The sequence below is a fragment of the Hemicordylus capensis genome, chromosome 2 (assembly GCF_027244095.1).
Source record: "Hemicordylus capensis ecotype Gifberg chromosome 2, rHemCap1.1.pri, whole genome shotgun sequence".
Taxonomy (NCBI): Eukaryota; Metazoa; Chordata; class Lepidosauria; order Squamata; family Cordylidae; genus Hemicordylus; species Hemicordylus capensis.
In genome coordinates, this window is record NC_069658.1 from 242,405,208 (window position 1) to 242,430,750 (window position 25,543).

Genomic DNA, 25,543 nt, shown 5'->3' on the forward strand with positions numbered 1-25,543 from the left:
CCCAAATGCAAGTCTCTCGGTGGTTTACAACAAAACAGTAAAAACAAGAAGTTAAAATGTTAAAACATTACAATTTAAAATTTAAAACAATGTTAAAAGTATTATAAACCATCAAACAATTAAAACAGTATCTAATTAAAAGCCTGGGTGAACAAATGTGTCTTGAGTGGGTTGCCAGAACCTAAGGGGTATACTCATGAGTCAAATGGGCCGTAAGCCAGAATTTGGCTTTTTAAAAGCCAAATCTGGCCACCTATTTGCGGAGGCTCTTATTTCAGCAGGAAGCACATTCCAAAGCCATGCTGTTGTAAATAAAGTTCAATAAATGTTGTCTTTAAGTGTGGCTTGGAAAAATCCAGTCCCCCCATCGTGGTTATTTATATTATAAACAAAGGTAGTCCACAGATGTTGTTGGACTACAACTCCCATTACTCCCTGCCCCAACCAAGTATATGCTGATGGTACCTGAGCTGTTGGTGACTGACCTGGAGAGGGATCTTGGGGTCATTTTGATCAAACCCACCCTTGGGGTTTTGGCAGGCCTTTGGCCATTGTGGCTGGGGATGATGGGAGATATAGTCCAACCACGTCTGGGGACCAAAAGCTGGGAATCCTTAGTCTAAGGGATACAGATTCCTAGAGCATAAGGGGATCTGAGGAGGAGGAAACTGCACAAACCCCTCTCCATTCCACCTTGGAGTGAGAGCTAGGGTGTAAACCCTTTAATCTCCCTGCACGGCTTTTCTGTCTTTTGCAAGGTGACATGTGAACATGTCTTATTTATTTATTTATTTATTTAGGTTTGATTTATATACCACCCTTCCAAAAATGGCTCAGGGCGGTTTACATCAATATAAAAACAAAACAATTAAAATCAAAGCTAAATCAGACCTCTTGAGGTCTTAACAGACTTAGTGAGACTCAGTCTATCTAAGGGTTAAATTGATGGAAAGTGGTTTCCTAGAAAGGCCAATAGGAAGAGAGGTCCAGAGGCTAGGGAAAGACATTTCCTACTACCTGGAGGGAGGGGGGATTTTTCAGCTGGGTTCCCTGGCGAGAAAACTGGAAGGAGCAAAGAGTTGGACGAAAGTGCTGCAGCTTATGGAGGGTGAGTGCAGGAAAAACGAGCAAGCCTCTCTGCCTTTTGGATGTATATTATTGCACTCTCTTTCTGTATCTCGCCCTCACTTTTCTCTTGCATTTCCCGGTGATCTGATCATAGATGCGTGAAATATATTGGCAAAAAAGAAAAAGAGGTAGGTGGGTAGAGGGGCTCAGAAGCGGCAAAGTGCATTTTTGGGTGGGCTGTGCCCCACATATGAGATTGATGAAACAGAAATGGAGGGCAAAGCCACTTCTTGGGGGCGGGGGGCTTTGATGATGCTCCCCAGGCTGCCCTCCCTTATTCACTGGTGCTTTTTATATTAATATTATTATTAGTATTACATTTATATCCCGCTCTTCCTCCAAGGAGCCCACAGCGGTGTACTACATACTCAGGTTTCTCCTCACAACAACCCTGTGAAGTAGGTTAGGCTGAGAAAGAAGTGACTAGCCCAGAGTCACCCAGCTAGTATTGAGTCTGAATGGGGATTTGAACTCGGGTCTCCCTGGACCTAGCCCAGCACTCTAACCACTACACCACGCTGGCTCTTTATATTCTCCGGTATGCCTGGGAGGGATAAACTTTGGACTCCAGCCATTCCCAAGGGATATCAATAATAACAGCAAAATAACTTTGCCCACGCTCCCCAGTTGGAAAAAACCAAAACATGGAATATATGCATCAGATAGAGCCCGCTGCCTTGCACGCGATTAACTTTCTAACTTATAGGGTGGGTTTGATCAAAGATCAGTACTGAAACGGCAGTGGTGGGGGGTGTAGCGACGGTGGATCTTTGGAAGGCCAGGAAGGACTTTGCGGGAGCGAGTTCTGAAGAGAGAATTCAGGAGTCTGTGGTGACTGGACGAGCAGGCGAAGGGAACTGTCTGGGAATAAGGGCAGAATGGCAAAATATAAATCAAGGGGTGTGTGGGGCTGCCCACCCACTCTGCCCTTCTAGATCCCTGGTGTGTAACAAAGACGGGAGTGTTTGATCTAACTTGGGTCTTTCTTACTTCATTTACATCTCCCCCCCCCCCTTTTCTGTTTCCAGGGAGCGGGCTGGTGCTCATTTCCAGCTCCTTTTCAAACCCTACCCCTCTCAAACACAAAACTGGTGAGGGGACAAAAGCGTTTTCCATACTTTTCCCGTTCAGAAGCAGAAGGGCTTGTGACAGCCCTGAGGGGGTGTTCTTCAAGCTAATAAATTTCCTGCTCATTTTGTTCAAGCCCTCCTCCCCACCACCCCAGAGTTCCATTACCTTTGGCCACCCACTTGTTTCATAACTGGCTGAGCTCATGAGCACTCCATCCCAATGACCAACATGGGGATCCTTTTCTGGAAGGCTGTGCCCCTTAGGTTTTATTTCCTTAAGATCTTTTTAACACCAGCATATCTACATGTTGCCCCCCCCCCCACCCGCCCAGTCTGTTCCTCACTTCCTACAGGTACTCCAGTTCTCTGCTCATAAGAGTCCCAAATTTCAGCCTTTTAAAAAATGGTAGCTATCTATCTATCTATCTATCTATCTATCTATCTATCTATCAATCATGTTTTTATACCACCTGATATATATGTCTCTAGGCAGTGTACAATATTGGTTATATCCTCCTTTTCAACAACAACAACAAAAAGTTCTCAAAGTGGCTTACTTAGAAAAAGAGGAAGAAGATGTGTGTGTGTGTGTGTGTGTGTGTGTGCGTGTGTGCGTGTGTGTTTGTATAGGAAGCTGGACATAGGAAGCTGCCGTATACTGAGTCAGACCATTGGTCCACCTAGCTCAGTATTGTCTTCACAGACTGATAGCAGCTTCTCCAAGGTTGCAGGCAGGAGTCTCTCTCAGCCCTATCTTGGAGAAACCAGGGAGGGAACTTGGGACCTTCTGCTCTTCCCAGAATGGTTCCACCCCCTGAGGGGAATATCTTACAGTGCTCACACATCAAGTGTGATTCATTTTCATATTCATATGCAACCAGGGCAGACCCTGCTTAGCTAAGGGGATAAGTCATGGTTGCTACCACAAGACCAGCTCTCCTCTCCTACACACACACACACACACACACACACACACACCGCACAGGGTAGGTGTAGTGGTTAGAGTGCTGGACTAGGACCGGGGAGATCCGAGTTCAAATCCCCATTCAGTCATAAAACTAGCTGGGTGACTCTGGGCCAGTCACTTCTCTTTCAGCCTAACCTACTGCACAGGGTTGTTGTGAAAGAGAAACTCAAGTATGTAGAACACCACTCTGGACTCCTTGGAGGAAGAGCGGGATATAAATGTAATAACAACAACAACAACAAATGCAATAAGAGCAAAAGTCGAAAAATCCACCACAAACAGCAAGTGCCGCCTTTGTAAAGAAGCAGATGAAACCGTGGACCACCTAATCAGCTGTTGTAAAAAGATCGCACAGACTGATTACAAACAAAGGCATGACAAAGTAGCAGGGATGATACACTGGAACATCTGCAAAAAATACAAGCTACCTGTAGCCAAAAATTGGTGGGACCATAAAATTGAAAAAGTTGAAGAAAATGAAGATGTAAAAATATTATGGGACTTCCGACTACAAACAGACAAACATCTGCCACACAATACACCAGATATAACTGTAGCCGAGAAGAAAGGAAAACAAGTGAAAATAATCGACATAGCAATACTGGGGGATAGCAGAATAGAAGAAAAAGAAATAGAAAAAATCACCAAATGCAAAGATCCACAAATTGAAATTGAAAGGCTGTGGCAGAAAAAGACCAAAATAATCCCAGTGGTAATTGGCGCCCTGGGTGCAGTTCCAAAAGACCTTGAAGAGCACCTCAACACCATAGGGGCCCCAGAAATCACCATCGGCCAATTACAAAAAGCAGCTTTACTGGGAACAGCCTATATTCTGCGACGATATCTATAACAACTGACAATAAAATTCTGGCATCCCAGGTCCTTGGGAAGGACTCGATGTCTGGATAAAACAAACCAGTCCATAACACCTGTCTGACTGTGTAAACAAGAAATAATAATATGTACTAGCAAGAGCTATTGGAGGGATTCTGTGCTGGGGTTCGATAGGGCCAGTTATTCTTCCCTGTGCTAAAGAGGCGAGAACCTCTTCTTTAAAAGGTGCTTTTTAAAACCTAGTTAGCAGGGGTTAATGGCACAAGTGTAGAATTATGCTAGCCTTGTAGTAGCAGTGATGCATAAAATACTCGGCTGAACTTCAAGTTTATAATGATCTAGAGATAAGGAACAATATACTACTTTGTAACAGCTTATTTCTGTAACCCCATGAGCTATGTAATTTTGTCAAACTGAGAAACTTAGGTAGTACTTGCAGACAGTATGTATGGAGGAATGCATGAATGAGCAACATCAAGTGTGCCCCAGCCCCACTCCCTCTCGAACACGAACAATGTTGGGAAAGATGTCAAAGGCCTGAAGAATTGGTGAGAACCGAGGAGAAATGCCAAAGACATTGTAAAGGAGAAAGAACTGGAAAAAGAACAAAAAGATAAGATGAGTACATCTTGTGATCACGGAAATGAAAGTGGACTACTGATGTACCAACCAAAGTGGAAACATCCCTTTATAAGTCAGGCAGGAAACCAGAAGATCCCTGAGAAGTATCACCACCCAGAGTGAGGCCTCCCGCTTCTCCCAACACCCCTTTAAAGACTGATCACCTTTAAGTGGGGCTGGTGAGTATGAGTGTGTGTGCGTGTGTATGTGAATTAGGAGCTAGCTTGCTGTTTAATCAAATATAATAAAGACACATATTCATTGATTCCATAAAACCAGCTGGTGTCTGTGTCTGTTTTCCTGGGGCTGCCAGGAGAGCTGGTCTTGTGGTAGCAAGCATGACTTGTCCCCATAGCTAAGCAGGGTCTGCCCTGGTTGCATCTGAATGGGAAATTAGAAGTGTGAGCACTGCAAGATATTCCCCTCAGGGGATGGAGCCACTCTGGGAAGAGCAGAAGGTTTCAAGTTCCCTCCCTGGCTTCTCCAAGATAGGACAAGATTTTTTTTTTAATAGGACAAGATTTTTTTATTGAACCAACAAACTACCAAAGCATACAGTACGTTGCCAAAGCACAATTATATACAAAGTGGTTGTTTGTACATGCTATATCTACAAAGATTTACACACAAGGATCTGGAAACCCACAAGGTTATGAAGTATATGCAGGTAGTACTGTAACTCGGGGGTGGGGGATTTCAAGGCACATCAGGTAATTGGGGGGGTTACGTCCGACGTCCATTTCCACAATTTGTCCCATTGCTGTTTAGAAGCGATACTCTTGTCTTTTTGCACATAACCATACAAACTTTTCCAGAAGAGATTTATTGTCTCATCTGCGTGAACCTCTTGGTCGCATCTTCCCTCCCTATTCCTATGCAAGAGCATTGCATAAATGACATACAGGTTTACTCACCTGATTACGAGAAGGGGAACGTTCCAATTCCCTAGTATGAGGGTACCCGTTCCGTCCCGTTTCCTTGAAGGTTTCTTTCTGGGACCTTGAAAGGAGGTTCTATCGCTCAAACCCGAGGTTAGTTCTTCCTAAGTCTGTTTTTCCAAATCAGGCCACTCTAACAGCTTGCTTACTCCCTGCCACACTCTTTTGTCTACCACACACTCTTTTAAGAAATGTGAGCGCTGAGAGAGATTCCTGCCTGCAACCTTGGAGAAGCTGCTGCCAGTCTATGAAGACAATATTGAGCTAGATAGACCAATGGTCTGACTCAGTATATGGCAGTTTCCTATGTTCCTATGCTGTTGGGCCATGCAGAGCTAGAGAGCTTAGAGTCAATAGAGTCCCACACAAGGATGTGAAATACTCAGTGTTTATGAAAGGCAAAAGTCTTCCCTTCACCACTCTCTCCTTCACAGGCAGTGGAATGGCATCAGAGTCCAAATATGGAGTGTCGTCTTTTGCTTGGAATGAACTGGAAGCAGCTATGAGGAAGTCTTCTCAGGTAGTGGATGGATTGTTAAGGAAGCCTGCTTGGATGTCTCCCTCTTTGCAATGGTGCTTGAAAGATGCTGTTCCCTTACTGTGGTGTTGGGTGCAGCAAGATAGCACAGCTACCTGCCCAAAAAACTCTGAGCTCCTCTGATCTCCTTGCTTGGGATGTGGGGAGGGAGTGAAATGTCCTTCAGTCGCAGCCTGCCTTTCCTAGGGCATCCTGGGGTCAGCTCATAGCATTGGCAGGAGCAAGAGGCAGGGCCCCTTTCTTCCCTAGCCCTGCAGGAGTCAAGGTCGCTATGAGTCCCATCACTCATTGAGATCATCCAGAGAGGTCCATCTGCAGCTGCAACTAGCTTGTCTGGCGGCTACGTGGGGCGGGCCTTCTCTGTTGCTACCTGCCGAGATGGGAGCCTCCCCATTTCTGAAAAATTTAAAAAAATCTTTAGAGACCTACCTTTCACCCAAGCTTTTTAATTTAATTATGGTTTTAAACTGTTGTAAGGTTTTTATTTCTGTGTCTTAACTTTTTTATGCTGTTGTGAGCTTCCCAGAGATGGAAGTTTGGGGGGGCATACCAATTTGATAAATAAAATAATAAGCAGCAGGGGAGGAGAGTTGGTCTTATAATACGAGCATGAATTAGCCCCCTTGCTAGGCAAGGTCTGCATTTGGGTGGGTGACTACATGTGAGTGCTGTCTGCTGTAAGATATTCCCCTTGAGGCAGGGCTGCTCAACTTCGGCCCTCCTGCAGATGCTGGCCTACCACTCCCATAATCCCTGGCTATTGGCCACTATGACTGGGGATTGTGGGAGTTGTAGTCCAAAAACAGCTGGGGCGGGCGGGCTGTTGAGCAGGCTTGCCTTAGGAGATGGGGCTATAGCTAAGTGGTAGAGCAGGTTCACTCCCTAGCATCTCCAGGTGCTGCTGGGAGAGGCTCCTGCTTGAAGCTTTGGAGAGCCACTGCCAGTCAGTGTAGACAATATTGAGCTAGATAGACCAGTGGTCTAACTCGGTATAAGGCACCTTCCTGTATTCCAGCACACTCCTTAGAAGCAGCTCCGAATGCCCTGCAACTTTCTCCAGGAAGCTTCTGCTCTCCCCCACTTCCCAGGGCTGCTCAACCTCAGCCCTCCTGCAGATATTGGCCTACAACTCCCACAATCCCTGACCATTGGCCAGGGCACATTGGCCATTGTGGCTGGGGATTGTGGGAGTTGTAGTCAAAAAACAGCTGCTGGGCTGAAGATGAGCAGCCCTGGCTGCTTCTGCTGGCCATGTTGTCCACTGCTGGGTTGCAGTCAGGAGAGCTGGAGGGCAATTCCCATGAATATTTTTGGCAGTGGGTCTGCTATTTCTTTGTCTATAATTGACCAAGAGTTGACCCTGAGGGCATCTGTACAAGTCTGCTTTTCTTTGAAAGTCAACTAGATAAATAATAATCCTTTGGGTCTTACAGGAAAAAAACACCCTTTCAGGATTGTGAGGAACCTATGGTGATGAGTGATTGTTTTCTTTATTCAGGAGTCAGTGTCCTTTGAGGAGGTGGCTCTGTATTTCACCAAAGGGGAATGGGATCTGCTGGATCCAGACCAAAGAGCTTTGTACAAGGAAGTCATGCTGGAGAATTATAGCATTGTGGCCTTTCTGGGTAAGGATACCCTAGCTCTGGGTTGCTAGATATTAAAACGTTGATCTGTTCTGGTTATTTGTCACTGAAATAAATGGGTACATCATTTACTGATGGGAGTTGTAGTTCAGCAACATCTGGAGTTCCACCAGTTGGGAACCCCTGAGTTAAAGCATGGCAACTGTTGCCAGATTGACAGGAGGAGTTGTAGAGACAGTTGGAAGTTGGCTGCCAGAAAAGGCACTCGGACTGAAGGAGAGGAAACTGTAGTTGGTTGTGCTTTGAACTGTGTATTTCTTGGAAAGGATCAGCTTTTGTTTTTGTTTTGTTTTGTTTATTTACTTATTTGATTTCTATATTGCCCTTCCAAAAATGGCTCAGGGCAGTTTACACAGAGAAATAATAAATAAATAAGATGGACTCCTGTCCCCAAAGGGCTCGCAATCTAAAAACAAACATAAGATAGACACCAGCAACAGTCACTGGAGGTACTGTACTAGGGTGGATGGGGCTAGTTACTCTGTCCCTGCTAAATAAAAGAGAATCACCACATTAAAAGGTACCTCTTTGCCAAGTTAGCTTATTTTAAACAATAAGTCCTCTTTATTTTTAAAATATAAGTTCAGTAGTCTGCAGTAGTGAAAAAGGCAAATTCAGTGCTAGAATTGGTAAGTATATTGCACATATAACCAAAAGGAATATAAATATTTGGTATGCCTGTGTGGGCTTGGTATCTATCTTAGGTGAGGGTTTGACTGTCCCTGAGATTTAAGCAGAGCCTAATGTTTGCACCACACTCACATCTGGAATTTTATATGTACTTCTGGTCCCCACATCTCAAGAGACTTTTAGAAGTGTGAATCATGTTGAGAGACTGCATCAAAATAAATTATTCTACCTCTTTCAAAACTGTAGAATGGGCATCATCCAGTGGAATTAGTTAGCGGGTCTTGAACAAACAAAAGCAAGTCATATTTCCTCATAGGATTTCCATAGATTCTCTGTAGAGAATCACTTACCTCGGAATTCTGATATGGCAACTGCAAACAAAATCTGAGATAGAGCCAAAAAAAGAAAGAAGATGTATGGGGCCTGCCCCATGTGGCTATTCTTGACTGGGAATCATCAGTGCCTTTAAAACACATATGCAGACTGAGGAAATTTGCTCAGGGAAGTGAAATACCAAATGTATAGGAGTCTTTGCATCACCTTGGTTTTCCTTACAGGTGGCAGCATGGCAGTGTTGCATTTTAGATCATCTCAAGGAAGAAGTGGAATGGAAACAGCAACTATGAAGGTAGGGGATGGGTCATTAGGGAAATGTGTAATGGAAGAGCTGGGATGCTGCCTCTTGCGTTGTGGGGCTTGAAAGAACATTTCTTTCCTTTGGTGGAAAGATATTAAAGTCTCCCACTCAAAGGCTGTGGACCAGTGTTCCCTCTAACCGGGAATCCTGGATGTTTTTGACAACTCCCATAACTCCCAGCCAAAGGCTGTTGCAGCTAGGGATGCTGGGAGTTGTAGTCAACAACATCTGGAATTCCTTGTTAGAGGGAAGGCTGCTGTGGACATGACATAAGAGCAGCCCTGTTGGATTAGGCCCAAGGCCCATCCAGTCCAGCATCTTGCTTCATACAGTGGCCCACCAGATGCCTCTGAGAAGCCCACAGGCCAAGAGCTGAGGGCATGCCCTTTATCTTGCTGTTGCTCCCTTGCATATAGGTGGAATATAGGAACATAGGAAGTGGCCTTGTACCAAGTCCGACCCTTGGTCCACCTAGCTCAGTTCTGTCCACATTGACTGGCAGCAGCTCTCCAAGGTTTCGGGCAGGAATCTTTCCCAAGTCTGCCTGGAGATGTCGGGGGCTGAACTAAGGACCAGCGTTCCTTGTAACAGGGAATGCCAAATGTTGTTGACTACAACTCTCAGCATCCCCAGCCAAAGGCCATTGCAGCTGGGGATGCTGGGAATTGTAGTCCACAACAGGTGACATCTCCAGGTAGGGCTGGGAGAAACTCCTGCCTAAAATCTTGGAGAGCAGCTACCAGTCATTGTGCACAGTACTGAGTAGGGATGTGCATGCAGAACATTTTGACTTGAAATGCTCTGTTTTGAGTGTTTTGCACTCAAAATAAAACACCCTTTAAACAAAGGGCCTGTTTCACGCTCAGAGCTAAACAGCCCCATTTTGAGTAGTTTCAAGCGCCATTTTGGAGGCATGTTTCCTCTTTGCTGATTGGTTTTCTGGCACTGGGTTCCGATTGGCTTGTGATCTCCTTGCTTGTTGGTTGGCTTGTTATAAAAATCAAGTGTTGTCATGGGCAATTGTGCCCCCATTGGCTGGGAGGGAGGGGGAACACAAAAGGAGGGAGTTTCAAAATGTATAGGGACTGGGAGGCAGAGAGAGCCCTTATAGTATGCCTCTCTTAAAGAGGATTCATCAGGATGGAAGATTTGACTTTGTGATTTTTCTAAGCAATGAGTACAATATGCTGTGCTACTTCTGCTATAACTATCTGGTTTTGCTGGATCTCAGACTGACAAAAGGCAGAACTTGGGTGTCTGCCTTTCTTTAGTTGTGGTTTGTTTTGTTTGTGTGTTAGTGTTGTGTCAAGACAGTGGCGGCAGCTCTCTGTGTGTGTGTGTGTGATATTTCTTGGTGATGAGCCCCCTGTCTGGCCTTGAGACTAACTTGTGCTTCACTCACTGCTCTGCTCTCTGCAATCTTCATTGCAAGGTGTACTCAGTCAAAATGTGGCTGAAGTTGCTCTAGTTGAGCTTATGGCTCTGCTTGCTGCTGAGGGTGCTGCTGTGGCAGCAGTTGCAAAGCTAGGAAGTTAGGAGACATAACTGTGTGTGAGAAGGCAACTTGTGCTAGTGATTTTACTGCAGCACAGGCACTGTGGCCGGCAGGTGGATTCTGGGCCAGTGATGCTTTTTTGGCCATTTTTGGACTGTGTTTGAAATGTGTGTTCTGTGTTGGGAGGGTTAATGAAGGTTAGGTTCCTATGGGGTTTGGGGGAAAGGTTAAACATTTGTTAAGAACTGCCTGCTTGCCCACTTATTTTGTGGGTTGGGTGGTAGGTAGGTAGCACCCATCATGCCCTACCACATAACCCACTTTGTCCCTAGGAGCTACCCATGGGGAGCAATGGGGTGTTTCAAGTTCCCCATTGCTCCCTATGTCTGAAACACTCAAAAAGTTTTGAGGTTACTTTCGTCGAAACAGCTGGGTCGACCACTGTTTTGAAGAAATGCTTTGGCCATTTGTGTTTCGTTTTCAAGCTCGAAACGAAACACAAAATCCGTTTCATGCACATCCCTAGAACTGAGCTACATGGACCAATTATCTGACATAACAAGTTAGTTTCTTATGTTCCTATGTAACCTGTTGCCCATCTGGCTCAATGCTTTCTACACTGTCAGGAAGCAGCCCTCCAAAGTTTCAGGCAGAATCTTTTCCAGCAGTGCCTGTCTGTAGAAGCCAGGAATTGAATCTGGGACCTTCTGCAGGGAAAGCAGATTCTCTACCACTGAGATACAACTTCATCCCCCTTGTGTGAAGCAAGGGCTGCCAGTGAATTAGCCAGTCGGTTGATCTCCTGACTGTGCATTGTGTTTTTATATTATCAAGTGTTCCTTCCTTGAAATCAAGAACAACTTCTCTACAGGGCACCACATCAGGGGGTCATCTGATAGCATTGGCAGGAGTGAGATGTTTGCAGACAGCCTCTTATCTCCTGTGGGAAGGCCATCCCTTTAGGCATTATGCATGGAACAGAAGATATAATCTGTTTTCCCCTCTCCATTATTTGTTCTCTTTCGCCTTTTTACGTCCACATTCCAACACCCCTCAGCCTTCACTCCCCATCTCTCCTTATCTAGTCCCAGGACAGCTGTTTTCACTCACTTTGCAACTGCAAGGTTATCAAGGTTATCAAACATATCACCATGCTGCTTTATCAATAGCTTTCTTTCTTTGTTTCAAAAACCTTGTCTCTTGAATCTGTTGCTCCTCCAGGGGTTCTGTGTTGGCATTTGCCTGTGTCCAGACTGAGGTCTGTTTGTTATGCATACTTGCAAATTTGGTTTTCAAGCGAAGTCTCCAGTGTCCACACTTGTAAGCACTAAGCAAGCCAACTTGGTTTGGCAAGCCAGCTTCAAATCTTGGTTATGCATCTTGGTTTGAGGTGCCAAATGAACCTCGGCTTTCTGCCTTGGCATAGGTTCCGACAGTTGCAGGCAAGTTGGTTATCGACTTTGCAAGTAGGTTCTGCATTAGATGTGAACTCGCCTTCAGAATTGTCAGTTCTTGACCCGGGCTACCTAAGATGGATCCTTATCAGTCAAGCCACCACCTTAACACACCTTGGACTAAAATTACACCTTGGTTTACAAAGTCTTTTTGGTAATGTTTCTTCCTCAAGAGGTCTGTATATTTCCAAATATTCCTAGCTCTAGATGACAGAAGTTTTGTAAACAAGAGGTGGGAAAAATACACAACTTCCAGGTATCCAGGACCAGGAGTCAGGATTACCACAGTGTTCAGTCCACTTGCATTGGGCAGAAGGGGCCTCTGTCAGCTCTGGCACCAGATTCTTTACAGCTTCAGAGAGAAGCTTGTAAGCTTTTAATATATCAACATTCCCTTCTCCCAATGGAAGAGGAATTCAGAAGGCCCACATTCTCCCCTCTGCCCCATCTTTGGCTGATTTCTGCCCTTTTGAAATCCAAGAAGACACACAGACAAATAATAAAAATCAAAAAGTTTATTCTCACCCGATTTCTTGACAGCCTTAGGAAGCAGCAGTGAAATGTATTTTTGTGGCTACCCTGTGCTTTTGCAACTGGCATAATGCTCTATGTTTTTGTGAACGTAAAGTAAAGTTGTGCCCTCGAGTCAGTGTCGAATCCTGGAGACCACAGAGCCATGTGGTTTTCTTTGGTAGAATACAGGAGGGGGTTACCACTGCCATCTCCCGCACAGTATTTATTTTATTTTTATTTTATTTATTTAACACACTTCTGTACCGCCCCAAAACTCACGTCTCACAACAAGCAAACAAAAAGTTAAAACTTTAGTTAAAACAAATAACAACAAAAAACTTAAAACAGTAGTTAAAACAAAATAAATGACATATCAAAAGTCAAAACATTACAACAATTTGCATTAATTTACATTACTTTTTACATTACAACAATCATCAGTATGAGATGATGCCTTTCAGCACCTTCCTATATTGCTGCTGCCTGATATAAGTGTTTCCCATATTCTGGGAAACATACAAGCAAGGATTCGAACCAGCAACCTCTTGCTCACTAGGCAAGTCATTTCCCCACTCGTGAATGTGCTAATAGATTAATGCTATATAAATGAATGCTTTAAATCTTATAACTATTTTCAAAAGAGCTGAAAATATTAAGTTCCCTATGGATGTGTAATAAATATTAAGTTTAATATTTAAGTTTAAAGTTTTAAGTTTAAATATTTAATATTTAAGTTTAATGGATCCATAATAAATATTAAGTTCCATATGGATGCGTAACCAGAGCACCTGCCAACAAGAGGGAGGTAGCAGCAGATTTGGGGTAACCCACAGATAGGTTGGTTTCACACAAATCTGAAGGGGGTGGAACCTGAGGGGGCAAAACACCGACCCAGTGTAACTCAGTTGAGCAGAATGTTTGTGAATTAACAGTTAACAGACAACCAGGTGGGCAGAGCTAATGGAACTCAATGGCAGGAGGGGGAAGGAGGGCTTGAACAAGAGTGGGAAATTACCCAGATTAAAGATTCCCTCAAGACAGTCACAGCCACGTCTGCTTCTACTACAACTACTACAAATATCTATATACCACTGTTCAACAAAAGTTCCCAAAGCAGTTTACATAGGTCGATCGATCGATAGCATATAAATAAAATGGCTCCCTGTCCCCAAAGGACTAAAAAAAGAAACATAAGTCACCAACAGCCGCTGGAGGGATGCTGTGCTGGGGCTGGATAGGGCCAGTTGCTCTCCCCCTGCTAAATAAAGAGAATTGCCACTTTAAAAGGTGCCTCTTTGCTCAATTAGCAGGGGCTTCCGAGGGGGCCTAAAACTCACCATGCTCACACACGGGTCAGGTAACACACGCACGCCAGGGAGATACAACATTTTGTTGCAGGTCCCTACTTGTTCTTGATCAAGCAGATGCCAACTTCCCATGTGGCTTTGAGTCTTGCCAGAAAATACTCACCCCACCTTCAGACAGTGAGCAGCTGTGTGAGAATTTGTAGAATAGGAGAGTCCTTGAAGGTCATCTAGTCCAGGGATTCTCAACGTTGGGTTCCCAGCTGTTTTTGGACTTCAACTCCCATAATCCCCAGTCCCACTGGCATTTAGTTGGGGATTATGGGAGTTGAAGTCCAAAAACATCTGGGGACCCAATGTTGAGAATCCCTGATCTAGTCCAATCCTCCTTTTGTGGGAAAGCTAGAACAACCCCAACAGGTGATTGTTCAGCTTCTGCTTGAAGCAGGTGAACAAGCTACCAAAGGTTGTCTCTCCTCTACCTTCCAACAAGAGAGAGCCCACCATGGTTCTGTGGTCGAACTGCTCTTTCTGTTAAGAATTATTTCTAGAAAAAAATATTTTCCTCTTTCAGAGAATCATGACCTTTGATGATGTGTTTGTGCATTTCACCGAGGAAGAGTGGGTTTTGCTGGATGTGGGCCAAATACTTTTATACACGGAAGTCATGCTGTTGAATTATAAGAACATGGCCTCTCTGGGTAAGAGTGCTGTTGCTTTGGATTGATTAGTACTTGTATTACCACTGGGGTCAAAGGAAGGGGCGTTCTAGAATGCAGATGTGCAGGGGCGTTCTAGATGTTAAAACAGATCTTCTTCTTTGCATGGAGCCCAGAGTGGTCTGCATGGTGGTTTAGCTTCACAACCACTCTGTGAGCTTAGGTTAGGTTGAGAGAAAAATGACCAGCCCAGAACCACCCAGTGAATTTCACGGCTGAAGGGGATTCATGGCTGAAGGGAGCCAGTGTGGTGTAGTGGTTAGAGTGCTGGACTAGGACCGGAGAGAGCCGAGTTCAAATCCCCATTCAGCCATGATACTAGCTGGGTGACTCTGGGCCAGTCACTTCTCTCTCAGCCTAACCTACTTCACAGGGTTGTTGTGAGGAGAAACACAAGTATGTAGTACACCGCTCTGGGCTCCTTGGAGGAAGAGCAGGATATAAATGTAATAATAGTAATAATAATTTGGACTTTCGTCTCTTCAGCCAGTTTTGCTTCCTCAGGGGAGCCTCTAGTGGGGCAGCTGTTAATAATAGAGTATGCTCCTGTTGATTGTGAATAAGGTCTGAATAAGGCTCCTGTTTATTCCAAATAAAGTTACCTGAATAAGGTAAGGATAATATTCTGAATCGGTGTGGACTAAGCATTTGCTTCTGTGAAAGCTGTCCTAAGGACAGTAGAACCCCTCTACACCTAGCCTCACCACCACCACCACCCCCCCACATTCTTTTTTGCCCACCTAGTCAGAATTCCCAGCCTCTTTACAGATGGGGGGAGGAGAAGGAGGACTAGTCTCCTGAATGGGACTTCCTTTCTACATGCGGAGGTGTAGATGAGAGAAAGAAGCCTGGTTTCAATCCAAGTTTCATGAGCAGTGGGTTTGTCCTCTGAAATACGAGACAGAAGCTGTTTGTTTATGTACCTGAATGCAGAAATGAAAGGAATTTGTTATTGTTATTGTTATTTTTACATTTATATCCCGCTCTTCCTCCAAGGACCCCAGAGCGGTGTACTACATACTTGTGTTTCTCCTCACAACAACCCTGTGAAGTAGGTTAGGCTGAGAGAGAAGTGACTGGCCCAGAGTCAGCCAGCTAGTTTTATGGCTGAATGGGGATTTGAACTCAGGTCTCCCTGGTCCTAGTCCAGCACTCTAACCACTACACCACGCTGGCTCTCCTCATCTTGCCTTTCAGGTTTGGGTGAAGGGAGCACAGATCCAGGTTGCTTAGGAAAGGCTATGTAATTTGTGATTACTATGAACAACTATATACTAGGGATGTGCAAACTCTCTGGCGTCCATCTCCCACCCACCCCCCATGTTCTCCCCCCGCCCCCTGTGTTTTCCCTGCTGGTGCTCTCGCCAAAATCACGGACGTGGGGTGGCAGCATACCTCCTTGTCACCCCAGTCAGCATCAAACTGGAAGTGCTTAATGCGCATGTGCATCGGGCACTTCCGGTTTGACGCTGACCGGGGCGGCAAGGAGGTACGCTGCCACCCCGCACCAGCAACTTTGGTGAGAGCACTGGCGAGGGAAACACAGGTGGGGGATAAGGACACCCTCCGTGCTCCTTCAAGATAACTCCCCCTGCTGCTGGCCGCCGAACCGGTTCAGAGGTCCAGAAAAGGACCTCCGAACCAGTTCGTGCACATCCCTATTATCGAATGGATAAAATAAATAAATCGAATGACTGAATGAATATATAAATAAATACACCACTTTTCAATAGAAGTTCTCAAAGTGGCTTACTGTGCAAAGAAACATAAATCATAAATAATCAGAAGTAACATGTCTGTTTTGTTTCCTCCCGACAAGTTCCCAAACCGGACCTCATCTCCTGCCTGGAAGACAGGGAAGATCCATTTGTTCCAGACTCAGAAGGAGCAGAGGGATTGCCAGGTAGCTGTTTAGGTATGTGGTGGGTCTGGGAATTGAGTGGTTTCCTGGGAAGGCTGGTGGATTCTTTGGGATGTGTTTAATCTCATCTAGGACAGACATCATCCATCAAGCTGAGAGACTATGTCCACATTGACACCTCACAGCATCTTCTTCCTCTGAGTTTTTTATGGATCTGGATCCAGTCTTGTCTGGATTCAGCTTGGGCCTACTTAGCATTATGCACTCAGCCACAGGTTCATCTCTTCTAGTTCCTTAGTGAAATCTCAAGCATGTTGACAGCACTCACCTCCAAAACCCCAGGCCATCTTTCTCTGTGGCTTGTTAGACATAAGTGCAGCCTGGCAGCCAACATGTAGGCTAATAGGTACCATTTGACTTGTAACTCTATAATGCTTGCTCTGATATGTTTCCAAGCAAAATACGAAGAGCTGGTAATTCCTAGGGCTGTGCATTAGATAGATGTTCCCATGCTGAAGAATTTGTAGCAGCTCTCTGATGCTGGGCGGAGCAGGTTCTGTTTCTGGCAGGGGAGGAGCTTTTCAGTGGAACTGGAGGAAGCGAAGGGGATTCTGGGAGCCACTGATGGAGATGTTGGGAGGACGTGCAGGGGCATCTGGGAAATGTCATGTTTCTTTGCTACCAAACAACCATAGCATAGTCACTCCAATTGCTGCGCTTACGATTCAGGATCCTGACTTGCAGACGTGACCAATCGCCAATGCCTCTCTTCAGAAATTAAGTCCTACCACCACTTCCTCCACCACCACCTCCACCTTAAGTCCTCCACCACCTAATATGCAATTAGAGAACCCAGTCTTCCTTCATAAAAAATTTTCCCCATCCTTTTTTCTAGCATTGCTTTTTCACAGCTTGCTTCTTGCCCCCACCCCCCACAAAATAGGCAAGCACTCGTCTTGTGCCTCCGCTCCAGGTCTCAGTCCTTTGTTCTTTATTTAGGACCAAGACTGAACCCCAAGAACACTCTAGAATCATAGAATTTTAGAGTTGGGAAGGACCTTTGAGGTCTTCTAGTCCCACCCTCTGCTCAGTGCAGGAAGATGCTTCAGGATCCCTGGCAGCGGCCTCTCCAGCCTCTGTTTGAAAACCTGCAGCAAAGGAGAGCCACCACTGCGCAAGGCAGGTTGAGCCTAATGTCTAGCTTCAATCTGCTTCCTTGATGTTTCAACCCAGTATTTTTTATTATTATTTCTTGTTTACACAGTCAGACAGGTGTTATTGACTGATTTGTTTTATCCAGACATCAAGTCCTTCCCAAGGACCTGGGATGGCTGAATTTTATTGTCAGTTGTTATAGATATCGTTGCAGAATATAGGCTGTTCCCAGTAAAGCTGCTTTTTGTAATTGGCCGATGGTGATTTCTGTGGCCCCTATGGTGTTGAGGTGCTCTTCAAGGTCTTTTGGAACTGCACCCAGGGCGCCAGTTACCACTGGGATTATTTGGGTCTTTTTCTGCCACAGCCTTTCAATTTCAATTTGTAGATCTTTGTATTTGGTGATTTTTTCTATTTCCTTTTCTTCTATTCTGCTATCCCCTGGTATTGCTATGTCGATTATTTTGACTTGTTTTTCTTTCTTCTCGACTACAGTTATATCTAGTCTATTGTGTGACAGATGTTTGTCTGTTTGTAGTCAGAAGTCCCATAATATTTCTGCATCTTCATTTTCTACATCCTTTTCAATTTTATGGTCCCACCAATTTTTGGCTACAGGTAGCTTGTATTTTTTGCAGATGTTCCAGTGTATCATCCCTGCTACCTTGTCATGCCTTTGTTTGTAGTCAGTCTGTGCGATCTTTTTACAACAGCTGATTAGGTGGTCCACTGTTTCATCTGCTTCTTTACAAAGGCGGCACTTGCTGTTTGTTGTGGATTTTTCGACTTTGGCTCTTATTGCATTTGTTCATAGTGGCTGTTCTTGTGCAGCCAGTATTAAACCCTCTGTTTCTTTCTTCAAGTTGCCATTCTTAAGCCATTGCCAGGTCTTGGTGATATCTGATTTTCCGCTTATATTGTGCAAATATTGACCATGCAGTGGCTTATTTTTCCATTTTTCTGCTCAGTTCTTGACTTGTTCTTTCTTGTAGGCCTGCTTTGTTTCATTGGTGTTGAATAGTTTCTTGTTATTGAAGATGCAGTGAAGTGCATCTTCTTCACTGTCCTTTATATATTCTTCAAGGCCTCTTTTCTCCTCCTCTTCTGTTTGATGGACTTGCAGCATTCCTCTTCCACCTGAGTAGGAGTAGTAGGACTCTCTCTCTCTGCCTCCCCCCTCTCTATCTGCCTCCCCCCTCTCCCCTCTCTCTGCCTCCCCCCTCTCCCCTCCCTCTCCCTCCCTCTCTCTCTGCCTCCCTCTCCCTCCCTCTCTCTCTGCCTCCCTCTCCCTCCCTCTCTCTCTGCCTCCCTCTCCCTCCCTCTCTCTCTGCCTCCCTCTCCCTCCCTCTCTCTGCCTCTCTGCCTCTGCCTCTCTCTCTCTCTCTGTCTCCCTCCCTCTGCCTCTGCCTCTCTCTGTCTGTCTGTCTCCCTCCCTCTGCCTCTGTCTGTCTGTCTGTCTCTCCCTCTGCCTCTCTCTCTCTCTCTCCCTCTGCCTCTCTCTCTCTCATTCACACTCTGAAAAAAGTGTGTGCATGTGTCAGAGAGGCCAGCCACCCAGCATAGCCAGAATGGCCTCTGCCACCAATCCTGAAGGCCTGCTGCTTCCTACAGCAAGCAGCAACATGCCAGCCAGAGACAGGCGGCAAGTATCATAGCAGCTGATCTTGTGTGCTCTTTCTCGCGCTCTCTCTCTCTCTCACTCTCTATCTCTCTCTCTCTCAGCAACTAACCTCTGTGCTTTGCCTGCTCCTGAAATGCATGGGACAAAGCACAAAAGCTTGTTGAAGGACAGAGTGACAAGCCAGCCTTAATGCTTGCTACAGAACTGTGACGAATGATGTCAGGAAGAAGAGAGGTAGCAATTGGGTGTGGCTTCCATTCTGGTGGTGAGTCCAGCAACTGGGAGTGTGGCCAGTGATGTAGGGGGCAGCACCATGACTTGGCCTCAAGCTGCCCCTGAAGACTTGGCATACTACTTCTGAAAGGTTGTTGAGCCTGGGCTAGAAGCTCAGTTATTCAACTGCACTCCTAATTAGGATTCTCTCTCTCATTCCAGGAGATGCTTCAGAGCCATGTCCAAAGTCTTTGGATACCATCAGGCACGAAATGGAGGAAGAGATCTTTGAGAGTCAGTGGAGATCAAAGAAGCAAGAGGGAAACCAAGCCAAAAACTGGGGGGAGAGATCCACTTTGCAGCACAGGAATTTCCGTGAAATCCCAATCCTAAAGGGAAATCGCACAAAGAGAAGGAGGGAAAGCCCTTTGGGTAGGAAAGCAGTGCTTTATAAATCAGACATTGATACACATTGCAAGTTTGACACAGGAGAAGAACCTTACAAATGCCTGGAACGTGGAAAGAGCTTCAGTCGTAGAGGAAGCCTTACATGCCATGAAAAAACCCACAAAGCAGTTGAACCATGTAAATTCTTGGAGTGTGGAAAGAGTTCTAGAGAGAGGACAACTTCTGCTGCACATCAAAATAGACACACAGAGGGAAAACTGTACAAATGCCTGCAGTGTGGAAAGAGCTATAGCTGGAAAGGCAGCCTTATTCGCCATGAAAAAACATGCCATGAAAAAACTCACAAAATAGTGATTCCATACAAATGCTTGGAGTGCGGAAAGAGTTTTAGAGAATGGGTAAACCTTGATGTACATCAAAGAATCCATACAGGGGAGAAACCATATAAATGTTTGGAGTGTGAGGAATCCTTCACATACAATTCAGAGCTGACTGTACATAAAAAAACTCACACAGAGAACAAACCATATGATTGCTTTGAGTGTGGAAAGAGCTTTGCTAATATGCCAATCTTAATAGTACACCAAAGAATTCACACAGGGGAGAAACCATATAAATGCTCAGAGTGTGGAAAGAGTTTCACTCAGAGCTCAACTTTAGCTGGACATCAAAGAACCCACACAACAGTGAAACCATATAAATGCTCAGAGTGTGGAAAGAGTTTCAAACAGAGTACAACCCTAACTGCACATAAAAGAATCCACACAGGGGAGAAACCATATAAATGCTTGGAGTGTGGAGAGAGCTTCAGTTTGAGCACAAGCCTCAGTTCACATCAAAGAAGCCACACAGGGGAGAAACCATTTAGATGTTCAGAATGTGGGAAGAGCTTCTCTTACAGGACAGCCCTCACTTCCCACCGAAGGATCCACACAGGGGAGAAAACTCATACATGCTCAGAGTGTGGAAAGAGCTTCAATCGGAGCACAAGCCTTACTGCACATAGAAGAATCCATACAGGGGAGAAACCATATGAATGCTCAGAATGTGGGAAAAGGTTCAACTACAGCACACACCTTACTGCACATCAAAGGACACATACAGAACACCAGATATAAGTCCTTGGAGTGTGGAAAGGGCTTCAGTCAGCACTAGCCTCATCTTATTTCTAAAAACGAGGGAGAATTTCAAAGAGTAGGGAGCTTGTGGATGCAACAGGCACAGCTCTGAAGACCATTAATATCCCAGGATATTAGTATAAGACCATTAATATCCAAGACCGCTCCAGGCGGTCTTGGAGGAAACTGATTATCTAGACCCATTTCAAACTGGTTTTCGGGCGGGCTATGGGGTAGAGACTGCCTTGGTCGGCCTGATGGATGATCTCCAATTGGCAATGGACAGAGGAAGTGTGACTCTGTTGGTCCTCTTGGATCTCTCGGCGACTTTCGATACTATCGACCATAGTATCCTTCTGGAACGTCTAAGGGGGTTGGGGGTGGGAGGCACTGTTTTACAGTGGTTCCGCTCCTACCTCTCGGACAGATTCCAGATGGTGTCGATTGGAGATTGTTGCTCTTCAAAATCTGAGCTTAAGTATGGTGTCCCTCAAGGCTCCATACTCTCTCCAATGCTTTTTAACATCTACATGAAACCGCTGGGAGAGATCATCAGGGGATTTGGAGCTGGGTGTTACCAGTATGCTGATGACACCCAGATCTACTTCTCCATGTCAACTTCTTCAGGAGTTGGCATATCCTCCCTAAATTCCTGCCTGGAAGCAGGAATGGGCTGGATGAGGGAGAATAAACTGAAGCTGAATCCAGATAAGACGGAGGTACTTATTGTGCGGGGTCGGAACTCTAGAGACGATTTTGATCTGCCTATTTTAGATGGGGTCACACTTCCCCAAAAGGAACAGGTTCGCAGTCTGGGAGTACTTCTGGATCAACGTCTCTCCTTGGTTTCTCAGGCCAGGGGTGCTTTCTATCAGCTCCAGCTGGTACGCCAGCTGCGCCCGTTTCTCGATATCAATGACCTCAAAACAGTGGTACACTTGTTGGTAACCTCCAGACTGGACTTCTGTAATGCGCTCTACTTGGGGCTGCCTTTGTACGTAGTCCGGAAACTTCAGTTGGTCCAAAATGTGGCAGCCAGGTTGGTCTCTGGGTCATCTCAGAGAGACCACATTACTCCTTTGTTGATGGAGTTACACTGGCTGCCAATAGGTTGCCGGGCAAAATACAAAGTGCTAGTTATAACTTATAAAGCCCTAAACGGCTTAGGCCCTGGGTATTTAAGAGAGCGTCTTCTTTGCCATGAGCCCCACCGGCCGCTGAGGTCACTTGAGGAGGTCCGTCTCCAGTTGCCACCAACTCGTTTGGTGGCTACACAGAGATAGGCCTTCTTGGCTGCTGCCCCGAGATTGTGGAATGTGGTCCCTGCTGAGATACGATCCTCCCCATCTCTGGCAATTTTCAGAAAACACCTGAAAACACATCTCTTCAACCAGGCTTTCTCAGCTTTTTAAAACTTGTTTTTAAATTGTTTTGATTATTTGTTTTATGATGTTTTTAATTGTTAGTCATTGTTTTATGCTTTATAATTTTTGTTTAATTATTAATTGATTTTAATGGTGTTTTAATGTAAACTGCCCTGAGCCTTTTGGAAGGGCGGTATAAAAGTGTTAATAATAAATAATAATAAATATTACCTCGCACCCACCCCCTTTTCTCCCATTGGTGTGAACTATATTTCTTACAGTCAATTCCAGTTAACGGTTTGCCTTCTCACCTGCTTCTGGAACTTGATTAAATATTGTTTAATTCTTTCTCTGCTTAATTTCAATTGAGGGTCAATCATCCTCAATTGAAGAGCCCCTGGTGGTGCAGTGGTAAAACTGCTGCCCTGTAACCAGAAGGTTGCAAGTTCGATCCTGACCAGGGGCTCAAGGTTGACTCAGCCTTCCATCCTTCCGAGGTCGGTAAAATGAGTACCCAGAATGTTGGGGGCAATATGCTAAATCATTGTAAACCGCTTAGAGAGCTCTGGCTATAGAGCGGTATATAAATGTAAGTGCTATTGCTATTGCTATTGCTATTGCTATCCTATGCTATCACAAGAGCTGTGGCAAGAGTTATGTTGGATTGTGTGTCTGTTGTGAACAAGGAGTGGCAAGGATGGGACTGGGCACTGTGAACTGAGCTATTTTGTGTGCCTTTTGCAGTTGTCTTTTTCCTCCCCTTTGCAGTGCACACTTGAAGTCTTTCAGACAACTTGCATACCAGAGAGTAGCAGCCTACAGGCGTGCTTCTCCTTGGTGTAATCTAGAGTGTGTGCAGCAAAATGGTTTAGAACAAAACACTATAAGCCTTGGGTCTTTGCTCAGCCACGATGTCTCGGGGTAGCCCTTGGCAAGCCAGCATCTCTGCTGCTCAGCAAAACCTTTTTGTCTGTAAGTTTTGAATGGGGAATTTTAAAGGGGTTTTTATTTATTTATTTTTACATTTATATCCCGCTCTTCCTCCAAGGAGCCCAGAGCGGTGTGCTACATAAGTTTCTCCTCACAACAACCCTGTGAAGTAGGTTAGGCTGAGAGAGAAGGGACTGGCCCAGAGTCACCCAGCAAGTCTCATGGCTGAATGGGGATTTGAACTCGGGTCTCCCTGGTCTTAGTCCAGCACTCTAGCCACTACACTGCGCTGGCTCTCTCGTTTGTGTGTTGTTGCATTTCCTTATGGTAAATTGCTTTGGGTATATCTGGCCAGAGGATGTGACATAGTAAACACTGTAAGAGTAAATGAATCAAGCTGATAGATTTATAATAAATTGACTTCCTTCATAATGGAGTGGGTATGCAAACTGTCTGAAAGACGTCATGTGTGCACTGCAAAGAGGGGTGGTGGAGACGACTTATGAGATCACTCAGTTCTGTGTGTCTGTGTCTGTGTACGCAGTTGGAAAAAAATAGCTCCTTGGGGGTTCTTTAGTAAGCGGAGGCCACACCATTCCATCAGATTCAAAGCTTTATTAATCTTAACTTGCCGGACTATCAGCCTGGAGTTGAGAGCCCCGATTCTGGGCAGATACAAAGTTTCTATCCAGGGGTCCTATCAGTTATGCTAATAACAGGATCCAAAAGCGCACCAATCCCAAACCCATCACCATAGTTTTAACAACCAATCACAGTCAGTCTGCAACTTACATCTCCTCCTCATTACTGCACAAGCCTGACCTTGCTCTACAATCACGCCATCGTGTGCAATCTGCAAACATAGCATCTGGCTGGAAACAGTAATAGTCTGTTTTCTTCATCAGTCCCTCTGTCAACTTTACAATGCCTGAACCGATTTGAATCAAATTTGGTACAGTCACAGAGACGTATATGAACACCTCAACAGCATAGTTTGTGATTACGTAATCCACCTCAGTTCAAGATGGCAGGTGCATGTACGTTTGAGGTGGAAGTGGACTAACTTGTGAAGATGGTAATTATCAATTAAAAATTTAGTGAAAGTCAAGTAGGCCCATTATTATTATTTTTTTATTTAATACATTTCTATACATTTAATACATGTCTATATAGTTCTTATAGGGACTTCTTGTTTCCCATGTTATTGTTATCCGTTCTGCTTTTTAAAAGTAAAATAAGTTTTAAAAAATACAAATCAGTAATATAGGGATATTGCTTGCTTCCCAAAGAAGAATTTTTACCTTCTATTGGTTTCTCATTGAAATCAGTGGCACTTGACTTTGGCTGGATCGTGTCTTAAGGCTGCAACCCTATGCCGACTAATGTGGGGGCAAGCCCTGTTGAACTGGGGCTTCTGAGTAAACACATGCAAGGCTGCTCCAGAATTGTGCTGATGTTCACAGAAACCGAATCCAGTTAAGGCAGGGCTGATGGCTGGGAGAGCAGGTGGTGATCCTGTTGGAGGATCTCCTGCTGATGGGGCTGCTTGTTCAAGACTGGGGTCACCCCCCACTCCTCTCTGAAAGAGGAGAGGCCCAGCCTGGGAGAGCAGCAGTTCTCAGCTATATCAGGTGCCAGTCGCATCAAGGAATGCTTTTTTAACCAGGTGCCTCTGATAAGAGGATTTGCCTTCTCCTTGAGAAGGAGAGGAGTCTGGCATTTATCATCCCTGTTTCAGGAGCCTCCACGTTGGACTATGTGGCATCTTATTGTTCTGGGTAATCATAATAGGATGTTTTTAATGCATTAATAGGAAAGGATTAATATAATCTATATATATAATTCGCTTACGGATAACCGAGTTGAGGACTGCGTCCGGAGGCGTCCGGAGGCGTGCAGATGCCTGAAGCCATGATTGCCCAATGCCTTGGGAAGGGAGGGGCAGCGAGCTAGGGACGGCAGGACTCAGGAGACAGAAGAAGAAAGGAGGAAAGGCAGAGGGGAAAGGAGGAACCTTTGCCTGGGGAGGGAGCAGCAGTGAGGGAGGTGGGAATCGGCAGACTCGGGAACAGAAAAGGAAAGGCAGAGGAAACGGACCACAGAGAGGGGGTGGCTGGTGGGTAAACGACAGAACGGAGAACCAAATGGAGCCCCAAATCGCTGGGAGGTAAGGGGCCGCTAAAAACCGTTGGGACTGTGAGGATGCGCTGCTGGCCTTCCTGCCCAAAAAGAAAAAACCCAAACCCAGTGCCATTGTTACACACACCCAAAAAACACCAGCCAGTCTTCCACACCCCACATAACCAAAAAACCCTCAGCTCCCAGTCACCCTTTCAAAAGCAAGCAAACAAACCACAAAGGGACCCCACAAAAAAAACAAAA

General features: G+C 45.2%; 1 protein-coding gene across 1 annotated transcript; it reads left to right on the forward strand.

The window, feature by feature from the left end:
* Positions 1-985: 985 nt before the first annotated feature.
* LOC128347497 (zinc finger protein ZFP2-like) lies at positions 986-20,870 on the forward strand. Its single transcript, XM_053302342.1, has 7 exons — positions 986-1,108; positions 5,993-6,078; positions 7,595-7,721; positions 8,927-8,997; positions 14,347-14,473; positions 16,311-16,406; positions 19,564-20,870. Exons 1-7 carry the CDS (start codon positions 1,102-1,104, stop codon positions 20,865-20,867), a joined length of 1,818 nt encoding a protein of 605 aa, XP_053158317.1. The 5' UTR covers positions 986-1,101; the 3' UTR covers positions 20,868-20,870.
* The last annotated feature ends 4,673 nt before the right edge of the window (positions 20,871-25,543 follow it).